This window comes from Hippichthys cyanospilos, chromosome 6 (genome assembly GCF_059441005.1).
Source record: "Hippichthys cyanospilos isolate Australia breed blue-spotted pipefish chromosome 6, RoL_Hcya_1.0, whole genome shotgun sequence".
Lineage (NCBI taxonomy): Eukaryota > Metazoa > Chordata > Actinopteri > Syngnathiformes > Syngnathidae > Hippichthys > Hippichthys cyanospilos.
The window spans coordinates 22,339,759-22,365,411 of NC_142374.1; the positions used below are offsets into that span (position 1 = coordinate 22,339,759).

The following is a 25,653-nucleotide window of genomic DNA, read 5'->3' on the forward strand; positions in this document are numbered from 1 at the left end:
TTGTCAAAGTTTTCCCAGTACTGCGTTCCTCGGGCCACCCCCCCCCCCCCTTCTCTCTCTCTCTCTCTGTCTTTCCTCCTGCTCTATTTTCCATCATCACCCCCCTACTCCTCAACTCCTCCCACCAAAACCAAAACCCCCCACCGCTGAACTAATCTGCAGCTGGACATGGGATTGGAGCACAGGTTGTCAAGGAAACCAAAGTCCCCCCTCAAAAAAAGAAAAAAATAAAAAAAAAAGAAAAAGCAGGAATGGAGATCAGGAAGAGGCACGAATACAAGCATAAATAACCTCCTCCTATGGGAGCCAATTGTCCTATTTCCGACTGAGTTTTATTTACTTGGAATGGACAACAACAGTGATTCCAAAAGGAACGGGAAAAATTAAAACGTCAAAAATTTCCTTTATTATAACTTTTCAATGTAGCACCACTAGTGATTATTTTTTAAACTACATTTTTAAACTATGGCCAATTGCGGCCCGCCATCCCCATTTTTGCAGCCCGCGGCTTATTCTAAAAAGACATGCTGACATGGACTGCGATGCTTTTTAAAAAAGTAAAACAGGTTTGACGTTAGACACCGTTACAAGCGTGAAAATAAAATCCCAATTCATCTCCTCACTTTTAACGAAAAGCCTTGACTTACCGGGTTTTTTTTTCAAATAACTAAGGTAAAAAGTGCTAATATTTTTAGGTACTAAAGCACCAAATGCAATTGCTTAGTTAATTGAATAATTACGAAAGTAATAGCTTACATTGGTATTTAAGTACAAAAGTAATCAATTGTTTTATTCATGAAAAATACTAGTATTTTAATTACCAAAATTACTAAAGTAATTGATTTTTCAGTAATAAAGTTATATATTTAGGTAGTATATAGCCTAAAGTAATAATGTATAAATTAATTGATTAGTTTAATGAAATAAGTACTAAAGTAATTGATTAGTTTAGTAGTTACCATATTTGTACTTAATACATTATTTTAGGTGGTAAAAGTTCCAGTAGTTTACCAAATGTACTCAAGTACAAAAAAGCTTTATACAGTCAAACTTTATACATTTAAAGTATGTGTTATACTGCAGACAATGCATAAGTACTTGCTTTATTGATTTTTACAGATTAATAGGTTTAAGTAAAAAAAATAAAAAAACGTGGCCCATGACGTTTTTGGATTTTTCTGGATGTGGCCCTCAAAGTAAAAAGATTGCCCCCCCCCCCCCTTGCTTTTTAGGATAGCAATTGGAAATCTAAGAAGCAATCGACAAGAGGAGGAGGTTTTCCCGATAACCGATCTTTGAATTTGGCACCGTACCATTTCTAGTGCAGCTGTATCGGATTTACCCAAATGAAAAAACGACCGCTTTAACGACTAAATTAGATGCTGTACTGTATCGACACGAGCACTTGGGTCACGTTTCCCCAAGCCTTTATGCCACGTCAGAGACATAGCATCACCGCAAGTGTTAATGGGTCTTAATGAGCCAATTCGAACCCTGAGCCCAAACCACTGACCCTGCCTTTGAAATGTAAGCGAGCCCTAAGAAAAAAAAAAGCTTGGCGTGTCCATCAATAGCTGCGGTGGGAACGGGGGGGGGGGGGTGGTGGGAGTAACATCTGTTTGCCGTTTATTCCACCTTATTGTGTTGCGGTGTCCTACAGCTGGGATTCCAGGAGTGCACTGTCCAGGGGAATGACCCGTGACTGGGAAGATAGCGAGACCGGGTTCCCATCCCTCCTTGCAAGAGCTCCTGTTAAAGCAGCAGACAATACAATCGGCATTTGGGCCCTGCCTCTTCATTTCCTCTCCTTAATGACCAAGAAGCATTTCGCCGCCACGGCAGTAACGCTTTGATGCAACAAAGTGATTTCACATGGAACTATACTCAGGAAAAAGGAGCATCCTCTCAGGAAGTTGTGCTACTTCCACTCATATTTGCAACATATGGAACTACAAAGGCTGTGCTATTTCATGACCAATATACACCTACACACATTTGGACCATAATTGCCCTAATAAAAAAAACATTTGGACCACCACAGAGTTATACGGGTGCCCCTAATTTTTATTTGCCACAGTTGAAATTGGGATTTTTACTCAAGATTCATCATTTCCCCCATATTGAATGTAACAAGTTTTCCTCCAACCTTAAGAACCAGAAATTACTATCAGGAATATTTTATACATGTTTTTTTCAGAACTAAACAGATCGGATTTACTCGGGTGTATAATTTCACACTTGATGGACAGGCAGACATTAACTCCAGGACACCAGCTCTATTTGTAAGGAAAAAATTAAATTTCAACTTTACATTATACCTCCAACGCGAAACAAAGAATTAATAATAAGAATTATAAAAAAAAAAAAAAAAACTACAAACGACGGATTAAAAAAATTACCAAGAAGGTCATGTAAACCGCTAGAAATTGGTATGTTGCTACCTGTCGGACAGTTGGCGTCATTGCAATTTTAAGCAGTTAACTTTCAACGCAGTTTGATTTAATTAAACTCTTGTGCCTTATTTGACTTACCTTTTGATGGTAAGTTTTAGTCAACAGTCCATCCATACATGGCTTTTACCTCGTTCCACTTTACGAGATGACCAAATAGCTAAGCGTCGCGAGATAAATATATTTAAATACATTTTCACTTTAAGCGTATTCACATAATATGAATGATTGTCTTCGACGTACAAGCTACAAGAACCCGACGAATGAGATTTTTTTTTGTGGTGACGTACCTTTTGTTCTATTAATCCATTCTAAACAGTAACTAAGTTGTCAGTAATTACGTTAAATAGGTTATTTTTCTTGTAAAATTATTACCTTTAAAACACATTTTCCACTTGTGTGGACTGAAAACACCTGTGCTCAAGGATAGGGTAACGACCAATCACAGTTCACCTGTTGGTCATGTGACGTTTACAAGGTGAGCTTGATTGGTCGTTTCCTTAAACTTCAGCATATGTAATTTCATTACAGTCAAATCAAGTGGAAAGCTATGTTTTTAAAAGTTTTGTTTGTTGATAAAACGTTTTTAGTCATAAAATGAGTGCACGTAAAACCTCTAGTACGTACCGCTGAAAATAAATAAGTGGACTATCGCTTTAAGCAACAGCCACGTGATCTTGAGACCCAACGTCATACCCGGAAGTGTAACGGCTGTCACATTTGGATTCATTGATGAGTTTTGTTACTGTTGCAATGGAGATCCCAACAAAATTAGCATTAAGTAATCTTTTAGCAGTGGACGCTCGCGGCTAATTACAACATAACAAGTGCAATTATTGTGCTATTTTGTTTTTCTTGTAGTTTATTGCTTTTTATGTCAGATTTAGCTCATGTCGGTTAGCCTTGCGCAATCGGTGGAATGAAGGCGACGGAATGGCGAATGTCGATCTTCCAGTTTTTCCTTCATTATGGTAGTTATGTATTAGAAGACGCATATTACGTGCAATAGTGGCTCAGCCGGTTGCCCCAATGGCAGTGGCGATATTAGGAGCGCGATCGGTTCTTCTCCACCTGAGGTCCAGCCTCCAAAGAGCAAGTTTTTTGGGTCGAAGCAGACTCATCCAGACATCCAGGTCATTTCTGGTCAAAAGGAGGTACGTTCTGACCAACATCCCCAAAGTTGCGTTTCTGTGTTGGGGCACAGCCTGTGGATCTTCAGCCAAATGCCAGCAAGCCTCCCTCCCAGTCCAAATCACCAACAGGAAGTCTCTGGCCAAGGTTCAAGTGCACAAACTGGTTTTTCTTCTCCGCCTGGGCCTGCGAGCGTTGGTGCTCTTCCTGAAATTCTCTCCCATCTTGCTTCTCTACCCTTTGGTTTTGGTGTCCTCTCGCTGGACTTCGTGCTGGTTGGACGCCCTGCTGTGGGTAACCGAAAGCTCTGGCCCAGCTTTCATTAAACTGGGACAATGGGCCAGCACCAGGCGGGACATCTTCCCACAGGAGTTCTGCGACCGCTTCTCCAGGCTCCACGTGAAGGTGCGTCCTCATTCCTGGACCCACACCAAGCAGTGTCTCAAGAGGGCTTTCGGGGAGGGCTGGAAGAAGGTGCTGGCGTTCGAGAGCAAGGAGCCGGTGGGCTCGGGGTGCGTGGCCCAGGTTTATCGCGGGTGGGCCAACAAGGATCAGGTGGAGGACCCGGACTTCCAGATGCTGGTGGACGAGCTGGAGAGGGAGGATCTTCTGGAAGCGTGGGAGATTCCTGGTTTGAGCGGTGTGTCCGGCTCTCTGTGGAATCTCTGGAAGGGAGAAACCCGGGAAGAAGACCTGCTGCATGAGCAGAACACCTCACCGAAGGATCACCTGATACCGGTCGCTATCAAGGTCAGTCACTTTAGAAGATCATCTTTACATGAATAGAAAAGTTAATTTGTCTGCGCCCGAATGGAAAAAAAAGACATTTTGAAGGCAAACAAATTTAATATTGTTCCTAAAAAAAACAAGATTTTTTTGAAGGCAACCGCATTTTATATTATTTACTCAAGAAGACACCTTCATGTTATGGAGAGAGGCCTTTCAAAGCTGCCCTCTAAATGTCCTGAGTTTTGTTTTATTGTTTTTGTCATTGTACTGAAGGTGCTCCATCCAGGCCTGAAGCGGCAAGTGGAGATGGATCTCCTACTGATGAAGGCAGCAAGCTGCTTTCTGCACTGCCTGCCGGGACTCAAGTGGCTCAGCCTGCGCGAGATTGTCGACGAGTTTGAGAAGCTCATGACCAAGCAGGTTTGAAAATGCTGTAGATTGAACCCTCGCTTTTTACACGTTTAAAAAAAAAAAGGATTTTAGATTCCCGATTTCAGCCAGCCTGCGGCAACAATCGACCTGCATTTGTTCGTTCCAGATCGACCTCCGTTTCGAAGCTGAGAACATGGAGCACTTCCGGGAGAATTTCCGCAATGTGGACTACGTGAAGTTCCCCACTCCGTTACGGCCTTTCGTCACCAGGACCATCCTGGTGGAAACATTTGAAGTAAGCAACACGTTAAAGACAATCATCCCGCTTGGAATCGATCTCAAGGAATTGTCTTTTTTCGTGGTCTAGGAGAGCGAGCCCATCTCGGAGTATTTGAGGGCCGAGACTCCTCTGGAGGTGAAGCAGAAGATTGCCAGGATGGGAGTCGACACCCTGCTAAAAATGGTCAGCTACCACCAACTGCTTTCGTCTTCAAAAAAAAAATTACAGCAGCGCCTACGCGATGTACTGCAATAATACTTCCATTCTCACTACTAACGTTGAATCTGAATCAGCCTGTTAATACTCGGCCTTATTCTTTCACAAATGAAAGCACTTTTGCTTGAAACTAAACAACTTGTCATTCGACATAAAACAATTTAATGGTATTACATATGGCCGGTGCGCTTATGACTGAGTGGTAGAGCTGTGTGTGTGTGTGTGTGTGTGTGTGTGTGTGTGTGTGTGTGTGTATGTGTGTGTGTGTGTGGGGGGGGGCATGAGGGAGTAAAGGATTGAGAAAGACATACAGTACAGGCTGGAGCTGGCCCTTTAAGAAAACTTGCATTGTGGTGGGTGTGGGAATAGTCCTCAAGGCTATGGGCAGAGTTAGCGGCTGCTCACCTCACGCTGTGTGTTGTAAAAGAAAACAAAAGTTTTTGTTAGCGGCTGCTCACGTCATACTGTGTGTTGCGTGCAAAAGAAAAGTTTTTTAGCGGCTGCTTGTCTCACACTGTGTGTTGTGTGTTGCAAAAGAAAACAAAGTTTGAGTTAGCGGCTGCTCACCTCGCACTGTGTTGTAAAGTTTACGTTAGCGGCTGCTCACCTCGCACTGTGTGTTGTAAAGTTTACGTTAGCGGCTGCTCTCCTCGCAGTTTGTGTTGCAAGAGAAAACGAAGTTTGAGTTAGCGGCTGCTCATCTCGCACTGTGTGTTGTAAAGTTTACGTTAGCGGCTGCTCACCACGCACTGTGTGTTGTAAAAGTTTGTGCCCACCTGGCATGGGAAAGAGTTAGGCAAGGATTTATTAAACACATTTCATACGCCTTAGTTATATGTCCATTTTTCCAAACACAACTCCAGGTTTTTGTGGATAATTTTGTTCACGCCGACCTCCATCCGGGCAACATCCTGGTGCAACGTTGCGGCCCAGCCGCCGACGTCCCCGGAGGAGACCTCGGTAAGACCACCCTGACCGACCTGTGGGACACGGTGGTGGTGAGCGTCCGACCCCAGCCGTGTCCTTTCCAGCTGGTGCTGCTGGACGCCGGCATCGTGGCCCAGTTGAGCGGCCACGACCTGGACAACTTCAAGGCCGTCTTCACGGCCGTGGTGCGACGTCAGGTAAGCTAACAGCTGCTTCCTTTAGCCTCTTTAGCACTTTTAAATTTTATTTGACAGCGCTCTTAACACCGCGTATTTAATCCAAGGGTGCCAACTAAGGGAGTAAAAAAAACCATCAAAAGTGTTTCACGAGGCTTCATTGTCCCATCGCCACTCAGCTGCTAATTTTTGTCTCTTCAGGGCGAGCAAGTAGCAGAGCTTATCCTCCATCATGCTAGGGCTAACGAGTGCCAAGATGTGGCTCGATTCAAGGAGGAGATGGCAGAACTGGTGGACGGAGCCCTCAGTAGTACTCTATCCCTGGGAAAAGTATGTTGGGTTTTTTTTTGTTTCGATTTTTTTTTTTTGTACTTTTCGTGACGCCGTTTGACCTGCTGCATGTCAACAGATACAAGTCGCTGACTTGCTCTCCAGAGTCTTCGGCCTCCTTATCAAACACAAGGTAAATGGAAAAGTAAAGTAAAAGTAAAAAAAAATACTCAATTATGAGGCAACAGATTACAAGTATTATTAATTTAATGTGATCCTTAATACTTATCCATTTATCCATAGCACCTAAACAAAACGTTTATAAATATACGTACGTTACTGTAAATTTCAGACTATAAGCAGCTAGTTTAGTCCCACACTTTGAACCCTGCGGCTTATAGCCCAGAGCGGCTGATTTGCTTTTTTTTTGTTAACTGGCCACCAGAGGGCAATCTCCTGGTAAACAAAGGGAAACAAAGTTATAGAAGTCTTGATTTTGAGTTTTGAACCACTATTTTAGTTCCCGCCAGGGGGCACTCTCCACCAGTAAACACAATCAGGCATGTTACTGTTATGTTGGTGCAGTAAGTAGTAATCTCAAAATCTAAGGATGTCATGTTGGTGCTGCTCTTAGTTCTAAACATCCAAGCATGTCTTTGTTGAAGGCAGTTGGGGAGAAAAAAAAGTTTTAACCAATATTGAAAAAACGTCCATAGAACAGCTATAATCTGATACTGAATTTATGGACTCCATGGAGGAAAAAAAACAAATAAGAACCTGAAATTTAATTAATATTGCTTGCAATCTGTAGCCTCATTTTGATTGAGAAAATGAAAAAATGAGAAAATGAGCCATTGTTTTACAGTATCAGTCAAAAGTTTAGGAACACCTTCAAATTCAAATGGTCTTTTGACTTTTTTTTTTTTTTTGGAACCTGACAGGTGAAGCTGGAGAGTAACTTTGCATCCATCGTGTTTGCTATCATGGTGCTGGAAGGACTCGGCCGCTCCTTGGACCCCAACTTGGACATCTTGGAGCTGGCCAAACCATTGCTGCTCAAAAACTGTACCTCAATTTTATAAATCAACATATAAGCTCATTTTTAAAAGGTTTTGTTTGTTTGTTTGTTTTGGGGGGGTGTCATGTTTTTAATGACCTGTTTACATCAGTGATTTGTCCTTGAACATAACATTATGCCATTACGTGTACGATATGATGAGACATATCTAAAATAAAGACAATTGACACTATGTTGCCCGTAATTGTTTCAATTGACGCTTTCTTTTCAATTTAAGAGCAGATTAATTGGAACATGCAACAAGCTATTGCTAAATTGTGTTATGGTGACTCCTTATGAGAGCCACTGCAAAAACTGAGCACGAAATCCATTCATTTAGCATTTTATTAAATCTGTCAATGAAAAACACAGACAACAGACGCACTTTTGTCAACAGGAAGAACAGTCAGCATGGCTGAGAAAAAGAGAAGTGAATGAAATAAGGTTTTGCTCAAATAAAAATAAAATAGTACTTGTCGTTTATTGCGAAAACTTAAAATGTTGTGTTTGTGTTGAACCACCATCAAAGAGCCCATAGAGGGCAGCACTGATCAGCTAACAAGGGAGAGGTGTAAAAAAATCTAGTAGTAATAATCATACTTATATTAAATAACAGCAAAAAATCTCTAATAGACAAACACAATCACCTCAGAATAATATTCTGTCACGGTTACAACAACCAGAGAAGCAGATTTATTTTTTCGTTTTTTTTTTAACCTTGTTTTTTTTCTTTTTAATGAATTAAATATTTTTTTTCTTGAAAAATATCTCACCATTTACTTATAGTTTTTTTTTTATTGCAAAAAATAGGCAACTGGACTAGTGATAAATGTTAAGGGGGTGATAGATGTGTTTGTGTATGTGTGGCAATGCAGGAAAAGGGGGAGGGGGGTCACAGCCTTTTTTTTTTAATGTTTGGAATGTGTGCATGTGTTGTACGTGTGTTCCCATGTCTCATTTTTTTATGTACAAAATGTTCAGATTCCTGAAGGACGACAAGTGCAACCTCTGCAGCGAGCGCCTGTTTTGTCATTGGGGGGGGGGGGGGGGGGGGGTCACAGCGACACTTGACTATTCCAAGTAAGAACACACCCACCTTTCTTGTCAGTCATCCAACTTGGGAATAAAAAGCGAAAATCGTACCGTCATTAGTTGCATCCATTCACCATGCATGTTTTTTCTTTTAGTCATTCCTCACGCTTTTAGCAGTGGCGCCCCCTGGAGGCCTGGCGACCATGCAAGCTCTTGGGAGGAAATGTAAGAATCCCGCCGAGAGCGTCCAGTGAAGATCCCCTGTTATGAATGGAGGGTTCAAAGGTCATGGCAGGAGGAGCTCTGGGCAGTATGTGTCCGTTCGGAAGACAGCCGCAAAGTTTTTTTTTTCTTTTTAAATCCACGCGCTCGTTTTTACATTCCGTTAAGGGTATCGTGGAGGGTGCTCGCCGAGGGTGCGTTTTACAAACCAGTCGCTGTAGTACCGCCAAGGGGGGAGGGAGGGAGGGAGGGGGGGCATGTGGGTGGCTACGAGTTGAGCCAGGCGTGGTTGAGGCATTCGCCCGCCGACGCTCTCTTTTCCGGCACCATCTCCAGCATGGGCAGCAGGAACTGAGTGAAGTGGGCGGCGTCCTCGTGAGCCCAGCCGTACTTCTCCACCAGCACGTCGAAGAGAGACCACGGCTTCAGCTTGGTGATGTGCCGAAGCTCGCCTGCGGGGGGGGCGGGGACGGCCCGTTAGGTGATCCCATTAAAAACGACCAAGGGGTGCTAACCTCATGTTCTCTTACTTGCTACAAAAGCCCGCTGAAAATAAACCGTAATTCCCTAAATATAAGACGCATCTCTGACAGCGTGATAAACGAGTCAAACAGAATACCGTTCCATGTTCTCTAACCGGTGCGCACATCTTTTGCCACTCTTTCAGTGTCAAGCGTATCGGAAAAGGAAACCTCTAGAAGGCCAGTATATTTTGCATTTTCGCTCACCTTTAAAGGCCAACAGAATATTGTGTGCTAGTCTATATAAATATGGGTGCTGCCATATGAAAAGTTGACTTCCATTCTTCAGTAAGAATTGATGTCCGTAATAGTAGTGTTGTAAGTGTGGAAACACTCCCATCCAATGGTCAGTTGGATTATACTAAATATTTGTCATGTCAGCTCTTCTCCATAAAAAATGTATTTGACCAAAAATGTATTATTTATGACTGTTATTACTATTTTAAAAGACGAGAATTCTCATCCACAGCGCTGAATGAGTTAATTGAATCATCTGGAGCTCTTTACATGATCGTCTCTGTTTTATTATTATTCCTGTGTTTGAACAAGGACGGACTCGGACAGGGGTTCAGTCAGCCTGCTTCTTTTATCGAAAATAATGCCGTAACAACCTCACCTTAACACGAGCTGCTGTTAGCTCCAACAGGCACCAGATGCTAACAGCCAACTGATGTTCGCCCTCTTGCTCGTTTCGTTACAGTAATTATCATAAGAAAGAATACAGCCGATATAAAAATATAAAAAATACATCTGTGTCACCACTCAGCTTATGACGGATCAATCTTCCTCGAATGGTGTCGAAAATAAAAATAAAATCTTTAAGTTACCATTTATAAGACGCACCCAAATTTTTGTTGTTTTTTGGAGAAAAAAAGTTCATCTTATGTTTTGGGAATTACAGTATTTAAGAACTCACATTAAAGCTAATTAACAATGGCCTAAAATGGGAATAAAATGTTATAGTTGATTGATATGCAGACATGCACAGCATGTAAGAGAGCATGTTTGTTTCCCCCTCTTCCTATTGGTTATTCACATGGACACAATCATGCAGGAAGTTGGACTGATTGGTTGCAGCAGTGTGCGCCCACATCACGGCGGGAGAGACTTGGACCCAACAAAAGTGAGAAAACGGAGTTTGCTTTTTGAAATAGATGGTCTGACTAGTAACGTTACAAAAATATTTGTTAATACTGGAAAACAAGCATCTGTGGTGAGTACCACGTATTTTATTTCACGCTTGTGCAGTATTTTGATCATTTTTGTGTAATTTTTTCCACATCGTTGTTGCGGTATTTTAGCCAATGGATGGCACACTCCTTAATAGTGTGATCGTGCCAAGTTGAGATTTGAAATGTTGTTACCATCTGGGTAGAATTTCAGCTCCCTGGTTTCCCTTTGATAGTAAATTTCAAACGCTTGAACAAAATACCGCACAAGTGTTAGATTTGTAAGACATACGAAATGAAATGATTGCGAATTAAATATACAGCTCTCCAATAACAGACGATTCAAATGCATCTTGATATATTTTGAAACGGAATTGATTCGATTCAGTTTGATTGATTTTTAATTGATTTTCCGATTCAAGTCCATTTTTGCTCCCATTCGTATACATATAGTAGTATAGTTACTTTTATATCTATCTAAATTCACAGTGACCATCAATCAATCTAAATACACCCTGGTCGTCATGTTGTTTTCGCCTTCATATACCTGTACATATATATTAGTATACACACATTTATGTCAGTCTAAATTCACCCTGGTCGCCATGTTTTGTTTGCACCCACATACATATAAATATGTATGTTTTGTTTGTACCTTTATATGTGTATACATATATATTATATATACATTTACTTCGATCTAAATTCACCCTGGCTGCCATGTTTTATTTGCACCCACATACGTATAAATATGTATGTTTTGTTTGTACCTTTATATATGTATACATATATATTATATATACGTTTATTTCAATCTAAATTCACACCGGCCACCATGTTTGGGTTGTGCCTTCGTATATGTACGCAAACAGTATTACTAGTATATATACTTGTATATATACATTTACTTCATTCTAAATTCACCCTGGCCGTCATGTTTTGTTTGCGCCTCGGCTCAGTGAGCGCAGGCATCCGTTTACCTTTCTTGGAGAAAAAATCTCTGCTGTACCTCCCGGCGGCGTACACTTTGCGTGGGACCTTCCCGAGGAGCTCCGAGATCAGAGCGATGTGGTCTGCATGCCCACCACCACATAAAGGGAACAGGCACCATTACAGCATGCAAACACGCACACACAAAGGGGACTGACACACACTTCCGCCAGGGACCCGGGACACACTGGTCGCTTTGGACTCTTGCGTGTGCCTGCGTGTCCAACCGTTCGACGTCCGTGTAAGTCAATCCCGCCGGCTCTATGGCCAGCGCTACCTCTTCTGTTGAAGAATTCCCGGGAATATTTTCCGGAGAGCGCAAAGTGCCTTGGGATACAGCCCAGTAGTTCTATGATGTGCGCTATATGGTCTATAGCGGAGAGAGGGATGTGTGTGTCGGGTGGGGGCGGGGTCGAATGGACAGGAAATACAGGGGAAGGTTGGTGAAAAATGGCGGGAAAGAGGGAAAGAGGCACACATAGTAAAGGAGAGAAAAAGTTGTTAGTAACAAAAAGCGAGACGAAGCTGAAGTCCACTAGGCGACGTCACAATGTGGTGGCCAGCCCTCCAATCAGATTTCAGCCTGTCGGTGTTGCCGCATCAAATTTAATCTGCCAAGGGTGTTGCTGACCAATGTGATGAAAAATGTATTATGGGAAAATTTACATCAGAACGTAAAATACCCTAAAATTGCACATTACAGTAAGACTATTGGTTAACTCTTGACGTGAAATGACGTAATTTACTGATGCCATTAGCATTAAATGACATCTGCATTATTTTATGGTAACATTCGGATTTGATTTGATCTTTGGGCACCAACTATGGCCAGCAGATGGCAGCATTTCTACCGGCAGCCATTTAAAAGCGTTCCAAAAGTGATATTCCGAATTTTGAGCTGGTCAAAATAAAACTAAAGTAAATCCTTCAAAAGTGGTGCCTTCAAAGAAAACATCTCGGGTGCAATCAATGAAAATGACATAGGCCCAGCCAGAATCTTTCAAATGAGAACCTCTGATTTATTATCTCCATTTTCACCGGTCAAAGGTTCTGCCAGTGCATGTGACCTGGATTACTTCCGGAGTAGTGTGAAAATGAGTGAAGGTAAGGTATCAGAATTGAAGGACAGGATTTACAGTTGAGTACAGATGGCAAGTGGATAGTGGGAATTTCGGGGATGGAAGGCGCACTTTAGACTCATTTGTATATCAATGAGCATTTAAAGCAATTTAAACGACTGTTAGGAAGCCAAGTATATATTTAACAAACGACACTATCAAACAAAAATATCAATAAAACAAAATAACCCGGTAATCATGTTGCTCTTCTCTCAGTTCACGCATAAATGTACTTTAGCTATAAGTTAAAAATGTATCTACTGCCATCTAGTGGTAGCACATTGAAATTGCTCTGATTGTCATTATATTGCTGGCATTGAGAGCAGGGGTTCTCGAACTCTTTGGGACCACAAGTCTGGCGGCCATTTTGCACATTTGCGTGGACTGAAAATGACACCAGATTTGTTCCGAACCCAGTTTACGGCCAATCACGACTCGGATTGAGAACATCACATGATTAAACTCAGAAAACCATTGAGCTGTGATTGGCCGTTACCTGAGCAATTGTGATGTCATTTTAGGTCGACGGTGATGAGGAATATTGAGTTATAATTAAATTTGTAACACTTGGGACTTTTTGTAATTTAAGGCTTTTATCCTAAATAATGACATATTTATTTTCTGTAAAAAAAAAAAAACTAATTTCTAAAAAGTATTTATATTTTTTCTTCACAGAATTGAAACGAATCCGTTCCGGGGTTGGGATCGTAAGGCGAAATTGTCGCATGGTAGACAATTTTTTGTTTTGTTTTGTTTTTTTTTTCCATACTCCACCGCCTTCAATATAAAGTTCGTACTGTGCTAATTCTCACCTTCATCCCTGGAGTAGTCCTCGCCCGAATGCGGCTCAAACAGGTAATCTCCCGTGGCCAGCTCGAAGGCCTGCCAGACACCAAAGGGGGCGCTGTTGTTAAACGGCTCGTGCGCATTGCACGGTGGAGTCCGGTGCATTTTTTTTTTTTTTTTGCCTTTACCATGCAGGCGGTGCTCCAGATGTCGGCAGGGGTGCTGTAACCAGCTCCTATCAGCACTTCGATGGAACGGTACTGTCTCGTCTGGATGTCCTCCGTAAAGTGCTTGTGCTGCAATGCAGAAATGGATGGATTTCAATACACAATCATGCTGTTGATGAATTATTCACACGGCTTATATTGTACTCTATACCATTGGTTCGCAAATGGGGCTACGTTTACCCCTGGGGGTACGCAAAGGCATTTTCACGGGGTATGAGACTTTTAACGGGGTTTCTGAAGGCATCAGCAAATCTAATTGAATGCGTTTTAGTGCCTTGACAGCAACGGTACAATATTCTTTTTAAATCATACACTCCCAAAGACATTTTTACGTTTTTTTTGTTTTTTTTTTTAATAGTCATGACATTCAATACCAGGTATCTATTTAATCCCCCCCCATTTTTTGTTGGGCTTTTGGAGGATCTAAAATCAGCAGGTACTGAATGAGCTAAGACCAAATGGATTGGAACGTGAAGTAAATAAATAATAAATAAATAAAAAGAGGATGTCCTACAATCTATCTTCTGGAGGTGATGAATAAAAAAGGCTTGGAGATACCTCAAGAAATGTAGTTCTAAAGATGAATAAATGTGACATGAATAGCACATTACTTAATTTCAAGTCTTTTTTTTAACATTGAAAAATTATTTATGCTAGTTAGGGGGTACTTGGCTAAAAAAAAAAAAAAAAAAAAAAAATTACAAGGGAGTACATCTTTGCTCCACACAAAGGCCAATATCGCAAATATTCTGCAATTCCAATCCTATAATATAAAAACACCATAAAATACATTTCAAATAAATTGTAGGTCTTACCACCCAACAGGCATTTCCAAGGTCTGCTATTTTCACTCGGATGGATTCAGCGTTACGGGGGTCAAGTGGGTTGATCAGGAGGTCTGCAGCACGGGCTCGGGCTACCGGAGGACAAAGTGCAAACTATGTTAATGTCATGTTGATATTTCTATTGTGATGCATTCAGAAATATTCTCTATATTTATAGTGAGTATTATACATATATAATGTCGAATTTCATTTTTACTTGAATTTACATGTGTCCCGACACTTTATTTATTTTTTTTACTTTCAATACAATACCAATGTTGTAATCTAGAGTGGTGATGTACAAATGAAGCCTCATGAACCACTTTTAATATTTTGTTTGTTCCTCTAGATGTTGCTCTTGGTTTAAAGATTTCGTGGAAATTCAATGCGTTTCCATTGCACAAGCTTTTGTTTTCAAACCAAGAAAAAAATCGGTCATGTGGCTTCATTTTCCTGTCTTATGGACGATTCAAAATTCAAATATGCAAGATTCAGATGCTGCTGGATAGAAGAACTGGAGCGGCATTTGGAATGGACCGTTTGTATTGATGTGGGATGAATACCGATAGAATCTGATTGTTGGGTTTTTTTTTTTTTTGTGGAGCTAAAATCGGTCTAAAATCCGATAAAAATATAATGCAAATTTACTAAAAAAGTTATTTCAATTTTACCCTTAATTGATTAATTAGTTGTTGTTTTTTAACTCTAATCAAATCTAGCACCTTTGGGCATGTCCCCCGTGCTAGATGATGACACTGTGCGGCTTCGGTCCACCGTGGGGCTGTTGGGCGACTTCCCGGCTCCGGTATCTCCGCACACGGGACTTGCCGGCTCGGGATCCAGAGGCAAGTCCGGGAAGATGGGCGCGGCGGCCCTGACGCGCTCGCCCGAGCCGTTGATGAGTCCCGGCTCGCCCGCCTCGCCGTTGAACATTTCGTAGCCGGAGCTGAGCGAGAGGTCCCTGTCGGTGTAGCTGAGCTCCGAATCCACCAGGGGGCAGAGGAGAGGCTCCGGGGTGGGGAGCAGGTGGACCTCGGGCCCATCCGAGGGCAGCAGGACGTGCCCGTTGATTTTGGAGGCGTCGGTTTGATTGGGGTGCGTCTTGACGGGGGAGCCGGTGTCCGTGAGGAGCTCGGCCGTGGTATCGTCATCCTCGGCGTCCTCGTCGTCGTCCTCCTCCTCGTCCTTGGCTTCTGTCGACTCCTTCTCCTCGTGCTCATGATCTTTCTCCTCTTTGTGGACTCTCTCTATCTCCTTTTCCAACTGCAGGTCTTTCAGCGCCCCCTCTTGGACGTCCTCCTTTTGAGACAAATCTCCATTACCAGGTGGGATGGGAGTGTCTTTCTCAGCCACGGGAGTGGACTCTTCTTCTTCTTCTTCTTCTTCTTCTTCCGCGTCTTCGTCACAGTCGTCATCGATGATGCGGGGGGGCTCCTCTTGCTGCGCCTCCTCCTCGCCGGGCTCCTCGTTCTGTGCCGCGCCTGAAAAAGTGGAAAGGAACATCACTCATTGAAAAGTGGTGGCTTTGGAGGTGGGGTAAAAAATATATATTTTACTGTTGAATTCATATTTTAGGAGCATTATTAATCAGAATGCCATTTTGCGAATAATAGAGGTGTATATGGAGAACAGATTAGGTTTGACTTTCTAAGAAATTCAGCTGCTATGTTCAAAATCTGAAAAACGTGTAAACAAACATTTCAAGAAAAAATTTGCACTCACATCAAGGGCTATTTGAATAATTGATTAATCTGCCAGTTATCAGGTCAATTAATTGATTGCATTAATGAAATTGGATTTTAAAAAGTATTTATATTATTTAGTCTATTTATTGTTCATCTTATTAATATGCACCAATCGGAGCAATGCTCCGTTTCATTGTATACTTGGGTTAAAAAATAATGATGTAGTTACTGTCACTAACATCACAAAAAAGGATGAAAACGTTTAATCATTTAGCAAGTAAAAATATTTAATTATACCTTATTCTATTGTTCATATTATTATACATGTGACAATAATTCTCTGCAATACAATAATATGCACCAATCAGAGCAGTCCTCCCATTTTCATTGTATACTTGTGCACAATGATAATAAAGGCATTTTATTCTATACTCTATTCTATTCCCTATTAAAAAAACAAGACAATTTGACATTGAAATAGCATGGATCCATATATTGCTAAGGTCTCTAATGTTTCATGTTTCCTCCATCAAATCAATCAATTACTATCAAACACAAAAATATTAAGTTTGCGAGTTTGAAATTTGCACGATTTGGATCATTTTAAATGATCCCAAAACCATTGGGCGATTATCAAAATTGGTTACCGGTTAATTTGATCATCAACGATCCGTTAATTCATCGTCTCAACTCTACTCACATGTGTGATTGGTCAACCTGGTGGGTCTCTCGCCACCTTCCTCCTCCTCCTCTTCCCCGTCCTCCTCGTCGTCGTCGTCCTCATCGCTCTCTCCGAGGGCCATGGCGGGACCCGGCGCCGTCGGCTGAGGAGGCGCCGAGGTGGGCGTGGACAGCCGCTCCCGCGCATCCTCTTCGTTGACCCCTTCCTCATCTTCCTCTTCCTCGTCGCCCTCATCGTTGGCTCGCTCCTTCTTCCTCTCGGCTTCCCTCTCCAGCGCCTCGATGTCCAGCATCCTCTTCTCCAGCAGCTCGGCCTGACGCTTCTGCTTCTTCTTCAGCTTCTTCTTCTTGTTCTTGGAGATCTTGCCCGCCTGGGAGTAAAGATAAAAAAAAAAGATTAAATTCAGGTTAGAAATGTGATTCTAATTACAGTACGCATTTAAATTGTGTGTGTATGTACATGTGCGTGCTGGTGTGTGTGTGTCCTCTCGTGTTATACTCACATCAGTCGTACTCACCGGTTTGAGCTGGGGGGCTGTGCTAACTGACACACACACAAGGAGAAACAGCCATCAGACATGTTCAAGGTGTGAGTCACAGCATACACAAGCAAAAGCCTTTTGAGGCCACACCACAAGTCAGGATGACCCCTCACATACTCCACTACTGTACCGAAAAAATGAGTTACTTCATACACACTACCGAAACGCAAATTCCAAAGTAATCCCAACAGATTTCATATAGATGTGTAAAAGGATTTCAGTAATGTGCGTGAAACTCTTTCCTGTGTGTCAGTGTTTTATTGTGTATAAGCTTAAATAACACATCGGTAGAAAATGTGAGAACATTATAGTGGCAGTCAGGTAATGTGAGAGAGACATTCTGAATTGTGTCCTTGATATCCTCAAATTAACTAATTCAAAGACAATTTTTAATATATATATATATATATACATATATATATATATATATATACATATATATATATATATATATATATATATATATATATATATATATATATATATATATATATATATATATATATATATATATATATATATATATATATATATATATATATATATATATATATATATATATATATATATATATATATATATATTAACCAGTATTCTTTTACACACATTTTTATTTTGTGGGCCAATTTATGTGACAATATTTTGATAAAATGTTCATGATGGAATTCGGAAACATTGCCACAGTTATCAATAATAAGAGGGGAGAAAAGGCAAGGAACAAAAAAGTATTTGTAGAGTTTGGGCTTGGACTTAGAGAAGCAGAATAAATTTCATTCTCAGAAGAGATTTATCCGAGATTAAATGCATCCTTTTTAAAGGTAATTTTACTGTAAATATCAGGTGAATTCAGCCTAAAATTACAGCAACAATTACAGTGCACTTTACACCTGTAGGGGGAGCTAGGGAGCAAGAAAACAACCTGTAATACAAATCTTGTCATGAAATTGCACTAAAAAGTCACGTAGGGGAAAACAATTCTATGCAGCATTTAACGCGGGTCCGCCGTCCTTACCTGCCGACCCGGAAGGGGGCGGAGCTCCTGCTTTCTGCCACTCGGTGGCCTCCATGGCCATACGCCTGACAAAGGTGTCGTCCACGCACATCAGGATGTTCTCGGGCTTGATGTCCGTGTGGATGATTTTACATTTGGTGTGCAGGTAGTCCAGACCTTGCAAGACCTGCACACAAAAGTCCGCGTGATGTGTTGAGTTGTACTAAGCTCCTTTATCTTATCTTATATTATTTTGTAGCATCTCCATGACTTTATTCTGAGAACTCAGGATCCATTGTGGCTTGTTTACATTGCGCAGATCCCACATTTCCTATTACGAGTGTGCGTCTCCAACTCATTCACTGCCATTTACGGCTATTGACGTCTAAGTTCCATTGAATAAGTTAACTTATTCACTTAACATTGACTGGTACAGCCTCCTGAGATCCACTCTATTCATGTGTGTCCAATGCAGTAAAGGTTAGGTCTCAGTAAGATATAAAGTCAATTTAACCTTGTACAGTATTTTGACAATTTTTGGTCATTTTCTTCCACGTCGTTCTCAAAGTATTTTAGCCAAGCGATGGAATACTCCTGCTATTGTGATAACTAAGTGGTCGTGCCTGGTTGAACTTTGACATGTTGTCACTATCTGAGTGAAATTTCAGCTCCTTAGTATCTTCTTTCAATGCTTTCCATTTTGATGTGAAAAGCCTTTGATTTAAATCATGCAGCGTAAATCCGGCTTGCTGTATGCGGACGTCGAAAAGAACGCCAAAATTTGGTGCGCCTCCTCACCTGCTTGATGATGCTCTTGACGCATGGTAGCGGCAGGCCTTGGTAGTTGGACTTGATGATCCACTTGAGCAGGTGGTGACCCAGCACCTCGAAGACCATGCACACATCTGGACTAAGAGTTAAGGACACATTTGTGCCTATGACTCCACGATGTGGGTAGAAAACTCAACACAAACAAAAACTATTCTGAGAAGGATACGAATGCCGTTGACACCAGAGATCTTGAAGTCATCTATCAATTGGACCACCATGTCCTTGTTGGGGTCAGTGGGGTCACTCTCCCTCACCTGGAACGCAGGAACAAAAATAAGAAAGTAGAGGAGAAATGCACAGATAAAAGACCAATCAGATGCTCACACATCGCAGCAGCTTGATTTCATCCAAGGCCGTCTCGGTGTAATGCTGGGCGCTCTTCACCACTTTCATGGCCACAAAGTTCTTCACTCTACGCACACACACAAAGGTACATCAACAATTGACGATTACAGAAGGAAACGTCCCTCATCGACTTCATCACACTCTTACAATGAATGCAGGAATGATAATGCAGCACGAACTTATTAGCCGTCTCCTGACGATGCACAGATCCAAAATTATTTAGTTTTATTTCTTAAATAGTGGATAAACATCGATTTGAGAAAACACATGCAATCAAGCTCTGAAAATCAGCAAAGTATTTAATTATTCTACACTTAATGGACTTTGAATTCCATGATTATTATGGACTGTGTAATTCTAATATGTATTTGATAGCGTTTTGATGTCTTTTTATAATTTATTCATATTATCTATTTAAAGGGTTTAGGAGCATTTTTCGGGCTTGGAACGGATTAGACTATTTACATGTAAAAAGCGGCTCTACTAACAAAAAATTAACTTTACAAAATGACTTCTGGTTTGAATAAATTTCGCAAGTAGAGGAATCAACAGTCTACCACCGAGTTGACAGTTCACATGAAAACAATGTTATTAATTACATTGTTTGTGTGACGGACTTGTACAGACACATAAACCAAGTGGGGACTGTTACTTATCGACAATAAAGACGGATGACTTAGCGCGCTTCAGGTAACCCAACACTAGCAAACTAGAATTCCATTACTGTAATTAACACCGACAGCGTGAGTAACTACGTGTGTGTGTGCATGAAAACTGACACCGGCTTAATGTTACGGTCATGCAACCTGCCAATTAAAAAAAAAATACGACATGAGCTTTGGTGTCAGTGTAGTGTGTGTCAGATTTTGTGGTAATGTTTGCTAACTCACTGTATGTCCCAGCACAGCCACACGGTGGAGAAATGGCCCCATCCCAACTTCCTTATCACGTGGTACCTCCCGTTGAACAAATCTCCAATCTTGACCGGATGGTAGCCTCCTGAGAGACACAAAAAAGAGGAAAGGGTGGTCTGAAAAAAGTTATACCAAATGTTGTTAAGTTGGATGGATTTGCCACTAAGAAAAGTCTACTTTGTCAGATTTAAATTTGTTGTTGGTTGGTATTAATTAAAAAAAACATTGATAACAAATACAAACATGTGATGTGAAGAATAAGAAAAATCATTTCAATAAATTTTAGTGCAATTTTTACAGAAAAACATATTTACAAGGTGCCTAGCTTGTGATCCAACCAGCTAGCTATTGAGTTAGCTTGTGAGATAGCCAGCTACAGTCGCTAGTTGGCAAGCTAGTTTGCTAGTTTGTGTGCTCGGCAGCAAAGGTTAGCTAGGTAAATAGCTTGTGAACCAGCCAGCTACCTACCTAATAAATTGTTAAGGACAGAAAGAAGTTAGCGACGTATTGATAAATGGATATGGGGAGACAGAAGTTAGCTTCAAATTGATTAGGCTAAAATAATCAATAAGCATATCAATGGCTAGCTAGGGATGAATGAATGAATGAATGAATGAATGAACGAATGACAGACAGACAGACAGACAGACAGATAGATAGATAGATAGATAGATAGATAGATAGATAGACACTATTTAGTTAACAAAACATAGATAGATACTATTTAGCTAACAAAACATTGATATATCCTAGATACCTAGCTAGCAAAATACGATAGCTAGCTGGTGAAATACGATAGCTAGCTCGCTAAATACGATAGATAGATAGATAGATAGATAGATAGATAGATAGATAGATAGATAGATAGATAGCCCATAAAGAAAAAGACAGAAAGAAAAAGAAAGAAAGAAAGAAAGAAAGAAAGAAAGAAAGAAAGAAAGAAAGAAAGAAAGAAAGAAAGAAAGAAAGAAAGAAAGAAAGGGTTGAGGACGACGTTTTCACAGCGTTCCGCGCTGACCTTTGCAGTAGTCCGCCGGGTCCTCCTGCTCCTCATCGTCGGAGCCCAGGATCTCCTCCTCCGGCTCCGGGGGCCCCGTCGGCTCAGGGGGGGGCGGAGGGGGCGGCGGGGAAGGAGGGACACTCGCCGAGGCTTTCTGCTGCGTCTCAGGCCTGCCGACGACAAACGAGGGGACGATATAAACGTTTGCCTCAAGTGTCTTTTGGTCTTTCCAGGCGATGACTCAGAGCGAAGTGCGTGAGCAGCAAGTGTGACTCAGACCCGGATAAAAACTTGTGACATTTTCCTGTATCTTTTTTTTTTAAGAAAACATAAGCAGTGAAAGTGCGTGCGGCTGACAGGTGGTGCTCAGCAGGGATCCCAACCATAAGAAAAAGCCCAGGAAATGATGTCATTAGTCTCTAAAACTGGCTGAGCAGAAGCCATTGCTCGTTATTTCTTTAAAAGTTATCAGCAGAAACCTTTTCGCTTCATTGCCTTTCTAACGGAATCTTTTACTTATTTAGCCATTTTCAACCGGAAAAAGTGAACATTTCTATGACTATTTTTTTTTTTCTTTTAACATTAATGCCTTTAGGATAATAAGACTTTAAATGACATCACATGTACTGAGCGCTCAAACAACCAATCAAGGCTCAGCTTGTGAGTGTCACATGATCAAAGCCAGAAAACAGGTGAGCCGTGATTGGTCGTTACCCGAGCCCTGAGTGAATATGTCATTTTAACTCAATAAAAGTATGAATTGCACATGATTTAGTTATCAAATAATAAATAAACTTTTTACTGCTGAAAATGGCAACGTAACGCTTTAATAAATCTTCAATTAATGCTCTTTAGTCGTCTTTTCTTTCTTTTTACCGATTGTGGGACAATACGGTCCCAAAACAAAATTTCAATTATCATTTGTAAGTCTGGAGGATGATGATTTCAATCAAAGTAATAAACTCCAAAAGCATTTATCTAAAGGTTTGATTTGGTTTAGTTTTTAGATTCTGTGCAACATATTCAGATGACAAGATGTATTCTTGATTTAAAATCAGTTGGTTTTTTTTTCAGTTTTAGACTAAGCTGTAACCCATATAAACGCTGTAAAAAATAACAATGGTTGAAAGTTGATTTATATTGCGTTTTTTGTTCATTTTAAAAAGGATACAGGTTTAGGTATACTTATACAATTTTTCATAGATAATAATCTTATTTATAGTCAGCGTGTCGAGTATAGGGGGGTGCGAAAGTTTTCTTTCCTGGGGGGGGGGCTTGACAAAATATAATAGAGAAGAACTGCTCCATGGTGACGGAACTAATTGAACTCATAAGTCAAGGTACCAGTTTCCATGTCCACTTAAGTCAGGTGTAAGCACAAAATCGGTAAATAGGGCAGCTCGACATGTCATGTGAATGCCATCATCGTTTTCATCACCATCAAGTCCACAGCGCCGCAATAAAACATCAACATCAACACAAAGCCGGCATGCGAGAGCTGCTATCGACGGCGGTCACAGGCGCAGACGCATGATCTCGCTGTGTTGCCGTGGCAACTGCAGCGAAAGAAAAGGGGCGCTGGGTTATGGGGGTGGTTTCTGGGGAATCCGGGACACAAAGCGTTAAAGCGGCGGCGACGACGACGGTGGCGGCGGCTTTTCCAGAGCTTCTGTGAAGGGCAGAAGAGATTCATTCATTGTTTACAACCTAAATGTGTCCTTGCGCTCTATTATGGGATGCTGCGTTTTTTACCAAACGAGTCACGTAGGTTGTTTATACGTCGCATCCATAGGATTGGTGCTTTTGATTTTTTTTCTTACACAGGTCGGCGGTAGCACAACAAGGGCACACCTCCCACCCCCTCGTAACTTCCTGAATGCGAGCCGACAAAACGGAGGCGATCAAAGCAGCCGCGGAGACAGTAAGACAGGAAAAGTAAGATGGTAGTTAGATACTTGATACATGATACCACTGACGGCTATAGATGTCAAAGATCTGTTTTATATTGGACTAGCAGTTAATAAGTTAATAGTGGTTGTCATATGGAGGTACTGGTACATAAAACAAACATGCAAAAAAATATTTTAAAAAATAATTATTGAAGTAATTAAATGTTTCAGGAAAATATAAGTTCATATAACACATTTTATGTTCAGTGGGTTATCAATTTCATTGTTTTAAAAAGCCAGATTCTCCCCCATAAGAGAATGGTTCGACTCAACTTGTCATGTGCCACCACTCGTTACCTGTCAAGTTAACGATTTATTTTTGTGAACAGATCTCTAGAGGACACTTAAAGTTTAATATTTTTCCGTGGACAAATATGTATTAATAATTATTTCTTTTTGAGAACAGGGCTGACACTTTATGTTGATTATTTTTTGTGGACCGATATTTATGAATAATTAAGTTAATGATTTATTTTTGTGAACAGAAATCCCAAAAGAGGACAGGTTAAATATTTTTAAATATTTTTCGGGTAAATATTTTTCAGTAGCAACTTTTTATATGTAAATCCGTTCCATGCACAAAAAATGTTCCTACTATTTAAATGAAGATTTATAACATATAATAATGCATCAAAAACTGTAACAAATTTATGCAGTATTAAATTTACTTTAGTGCATAATAATCATGGAATTCAAAGTACATAATGAAGAGAATAATTATAATAATAAAAAAAACATACCTTTAAATTTTTCATTAATTGTAGCAGTTGCTCACCTTGAAATGGCACTGATCTGTTGGTGGTGAGTGCAAAGACCTTTTAGGTCGTTTTATTTGTATGTTTTTATGTGACATTTCCAAGTGATCTAGACATAATTTTCAAGTCCAGAGGAGGAATAATTATTATTTTGGGAATATTTTGAGCATGTAAGTTTACTTAAGTTTAGTTTGCGGTCATGCAAAGTGCTTCCTGTGTGATACTGTACAGCCCATTTGCTAATTTGCTAACGCGACAGCCCAAAGTGGTATGTATGTGTTTTTACGTGAATACTGTATGTACAATGTTAGCTGTAGCTAATGTCAGTTTTATATTTGTTAGTTCCGACAGTGTGAAATGTTGGTGGGAAGTCTGGATGAAGCGTGTAAAGATGAAAAGTGCAAAACCGGGCGTATTCATGATTTTAAAAAAATCATCAAAAACCATCAGAAACCTTGACTTGAAAAAGAGACATCTTTGTATAGTTAAGAAAAAAGCCAAAAGCATGTCCACCGTAATGTCCCATCTTCTATATTTTAATGACAAAACATCTCCAAAAGTGAGATCCAGCAGGGCAAATCAGCTATGATTAGTGTGGCCCCTTCCCGTGGCTGAAGCAGCACTAAGTACTTCCCCTTCCCCTAATGGGGACTCATTTTCACATTAGAAGGACCAATTTGCTACTCAAAAGCATGTGTGTGTACACTGTCGCCATAGCGACTGTCATTGGCTCCAGTTTCAGCATACCCATCAGCATGATTGACCTTCCAAAAGGAAGGACCGTAACGGGTAAACATACACGCTTCAAAACATTAAATTTATTCAGTGACCTCAACCTCCAAGCTCATTCAAAAAAAAAGGAGAAGGCAAAATTATGATTATAATAATGAAAATAAAAATCAAAATGAATACACAAACTCATTTGTCAAAGCCTTCGGATAAGAAATAGACTTAAGATAATGAGTGCTTTATAAGTGTTTCATAAGGAAACTGGTTATAAAATATATCCTCCTAAGACCAGTCTTTTCATTTGTGTCCACTGTAGTGGACATTTGTTTTTGGTCTATATCTTTTGCCTCATTGGAGCTTCTCAACTAAGTCCTAGTGTTTTTGGTAGAGGACATCTTGGCCTTTCTAAAGGATGTCTCATGTTTGAGTGGGATGCAACTAAATTTGATGTCTTGCTGAGACAAGATGGACACAATAGAGGACACAAATGATTAAAATGTGTCTCAGATCACTGATTAATACATTTATTTGGACTTTATCTATTTGCTTAAGATGCAGAGTGTTATATTTGGAATATTTACTATATATATATATATATATATATATATATATATAATTTATACATAATTTTTATGTTTTAATGGTGGACTGTAAGCCGCAGGGCTCAAATCATGAGAAAAAAGTAACGCCTTATAATCTGAAAATAATATGGTACTTTTTTTGGAACATCCTGT

At 40.5% G+C, this 25,653-nt stretch overlaps 2 protein-coding genes across 3 annotated transcripts in view; one reads left to right on the forward strand and one right to left on the reverse strand.

Moving 5' to 3' along the window:
• Nucleotides 1-3,154: 3,154 nt before the first annotated feature.
• On the forward strand, nt 3,155-7,801 carry adck2 (aarF domain containing kinase 2). 2 transcript variants are annotated; one of them, XR_015865816.1, is made up of 8 exons: nt 3,155-4,331; nt 4,584-4,730; nt 4,849-4,977; nt 5,050-5,145; nt 6,042-6,138; nt 6,210-6,302; nt 6,483-6,611; nt 6,691-6,749. XR_015865816.1 is itself a non-coding variant. In XM_088416369.1 (8 exons), the coding sequence occupies exons 1-8, from the start codon at nt 3,480-3,482 to the stop codon at nt 7,631-7,633; spliced, it is 1,809 nt and encodes a 602-aa protein (XP_088272495.1). In that variant the 5' UTR covers nt 3,155-3,479; the 3' UTR covers nt 7,634-7,801. The 2 variants fall into 2 exon arrangements, 1 of the variants encoding a protein (XP_088272495.1); XM_088416369.1 differs by adding an exon at nt 7,493-7,801 and having other exon boundaries at nt 6,042-6,302; nt 6,691-6,744.
• Nucleotides 7,802-7,935: 134 nt separating this feature from the next.
• The window catches only part of srpk2 (SRSF protein kinase 2), a 41,378-nt gene continuing 23,660 nt past the window's right edge, over nt 7,936-25,653 (reverse strand). Inside the window, 14 exon segments of the mRNA XM_088416366.1 lie at nt 7,936-9,314; nt 11,533-11,625; nt 13,473-13,542; nt 13,635-13,742; nt 14,489-14,589; nt 15,220-15,978; nt 16,883-17,234; nt 17,367-17,407; nt 18,418-18,583; nt 19,195-19,301; nt 19,394-19,481; nt 19,552-19,639; nt 20,463-20,571; nt 21,505-21,656. Of these exon segments, the coding sequence (XP_088272492.1) occupies nt 9,130-9,314; nt 11,533-11,625; nt 13,473-13,542; nt 13,635-13,742; nt 14,489-14,589; nt 15,220-15,978; nt 16,883-17,234; nt 17,367-17,407; nt 18,418-18,583; nt 19,195-19,301; nt 19,394-19,481; nt 19,552-19,639; nt 20,463-20,571; nt 21,505-21,656 (2,419 nt within the window). The 3' untranslated portion in view covers nt 7,936-9,129.

Excerpts from the sequence above, each read along its gene's own strand:
- adck2 (XM_088416369.1), top strand. The coding sequence starts at position 3,480 with ATGGCAGTGGCGATATTAGGAGCGCGATCGGTTCTTCTCCACCTGAGG. Across the intron at positions 6,303-6,482 it reads CGGCCGTGGTGCGACGTCAG|GGCGAGCAAGTAGCAGAGCT; the intron begins GTAAGCTAACAG and ends TTGTCTCTTCAG. Across the intron at positions 6,612-6,690 it reads GTACTCTATCCCTGGGAAAA|ATACAAGTCGCTGACTTGCT; the intron begins GTATGTTGGGTT and ends GCATGTCAACAG.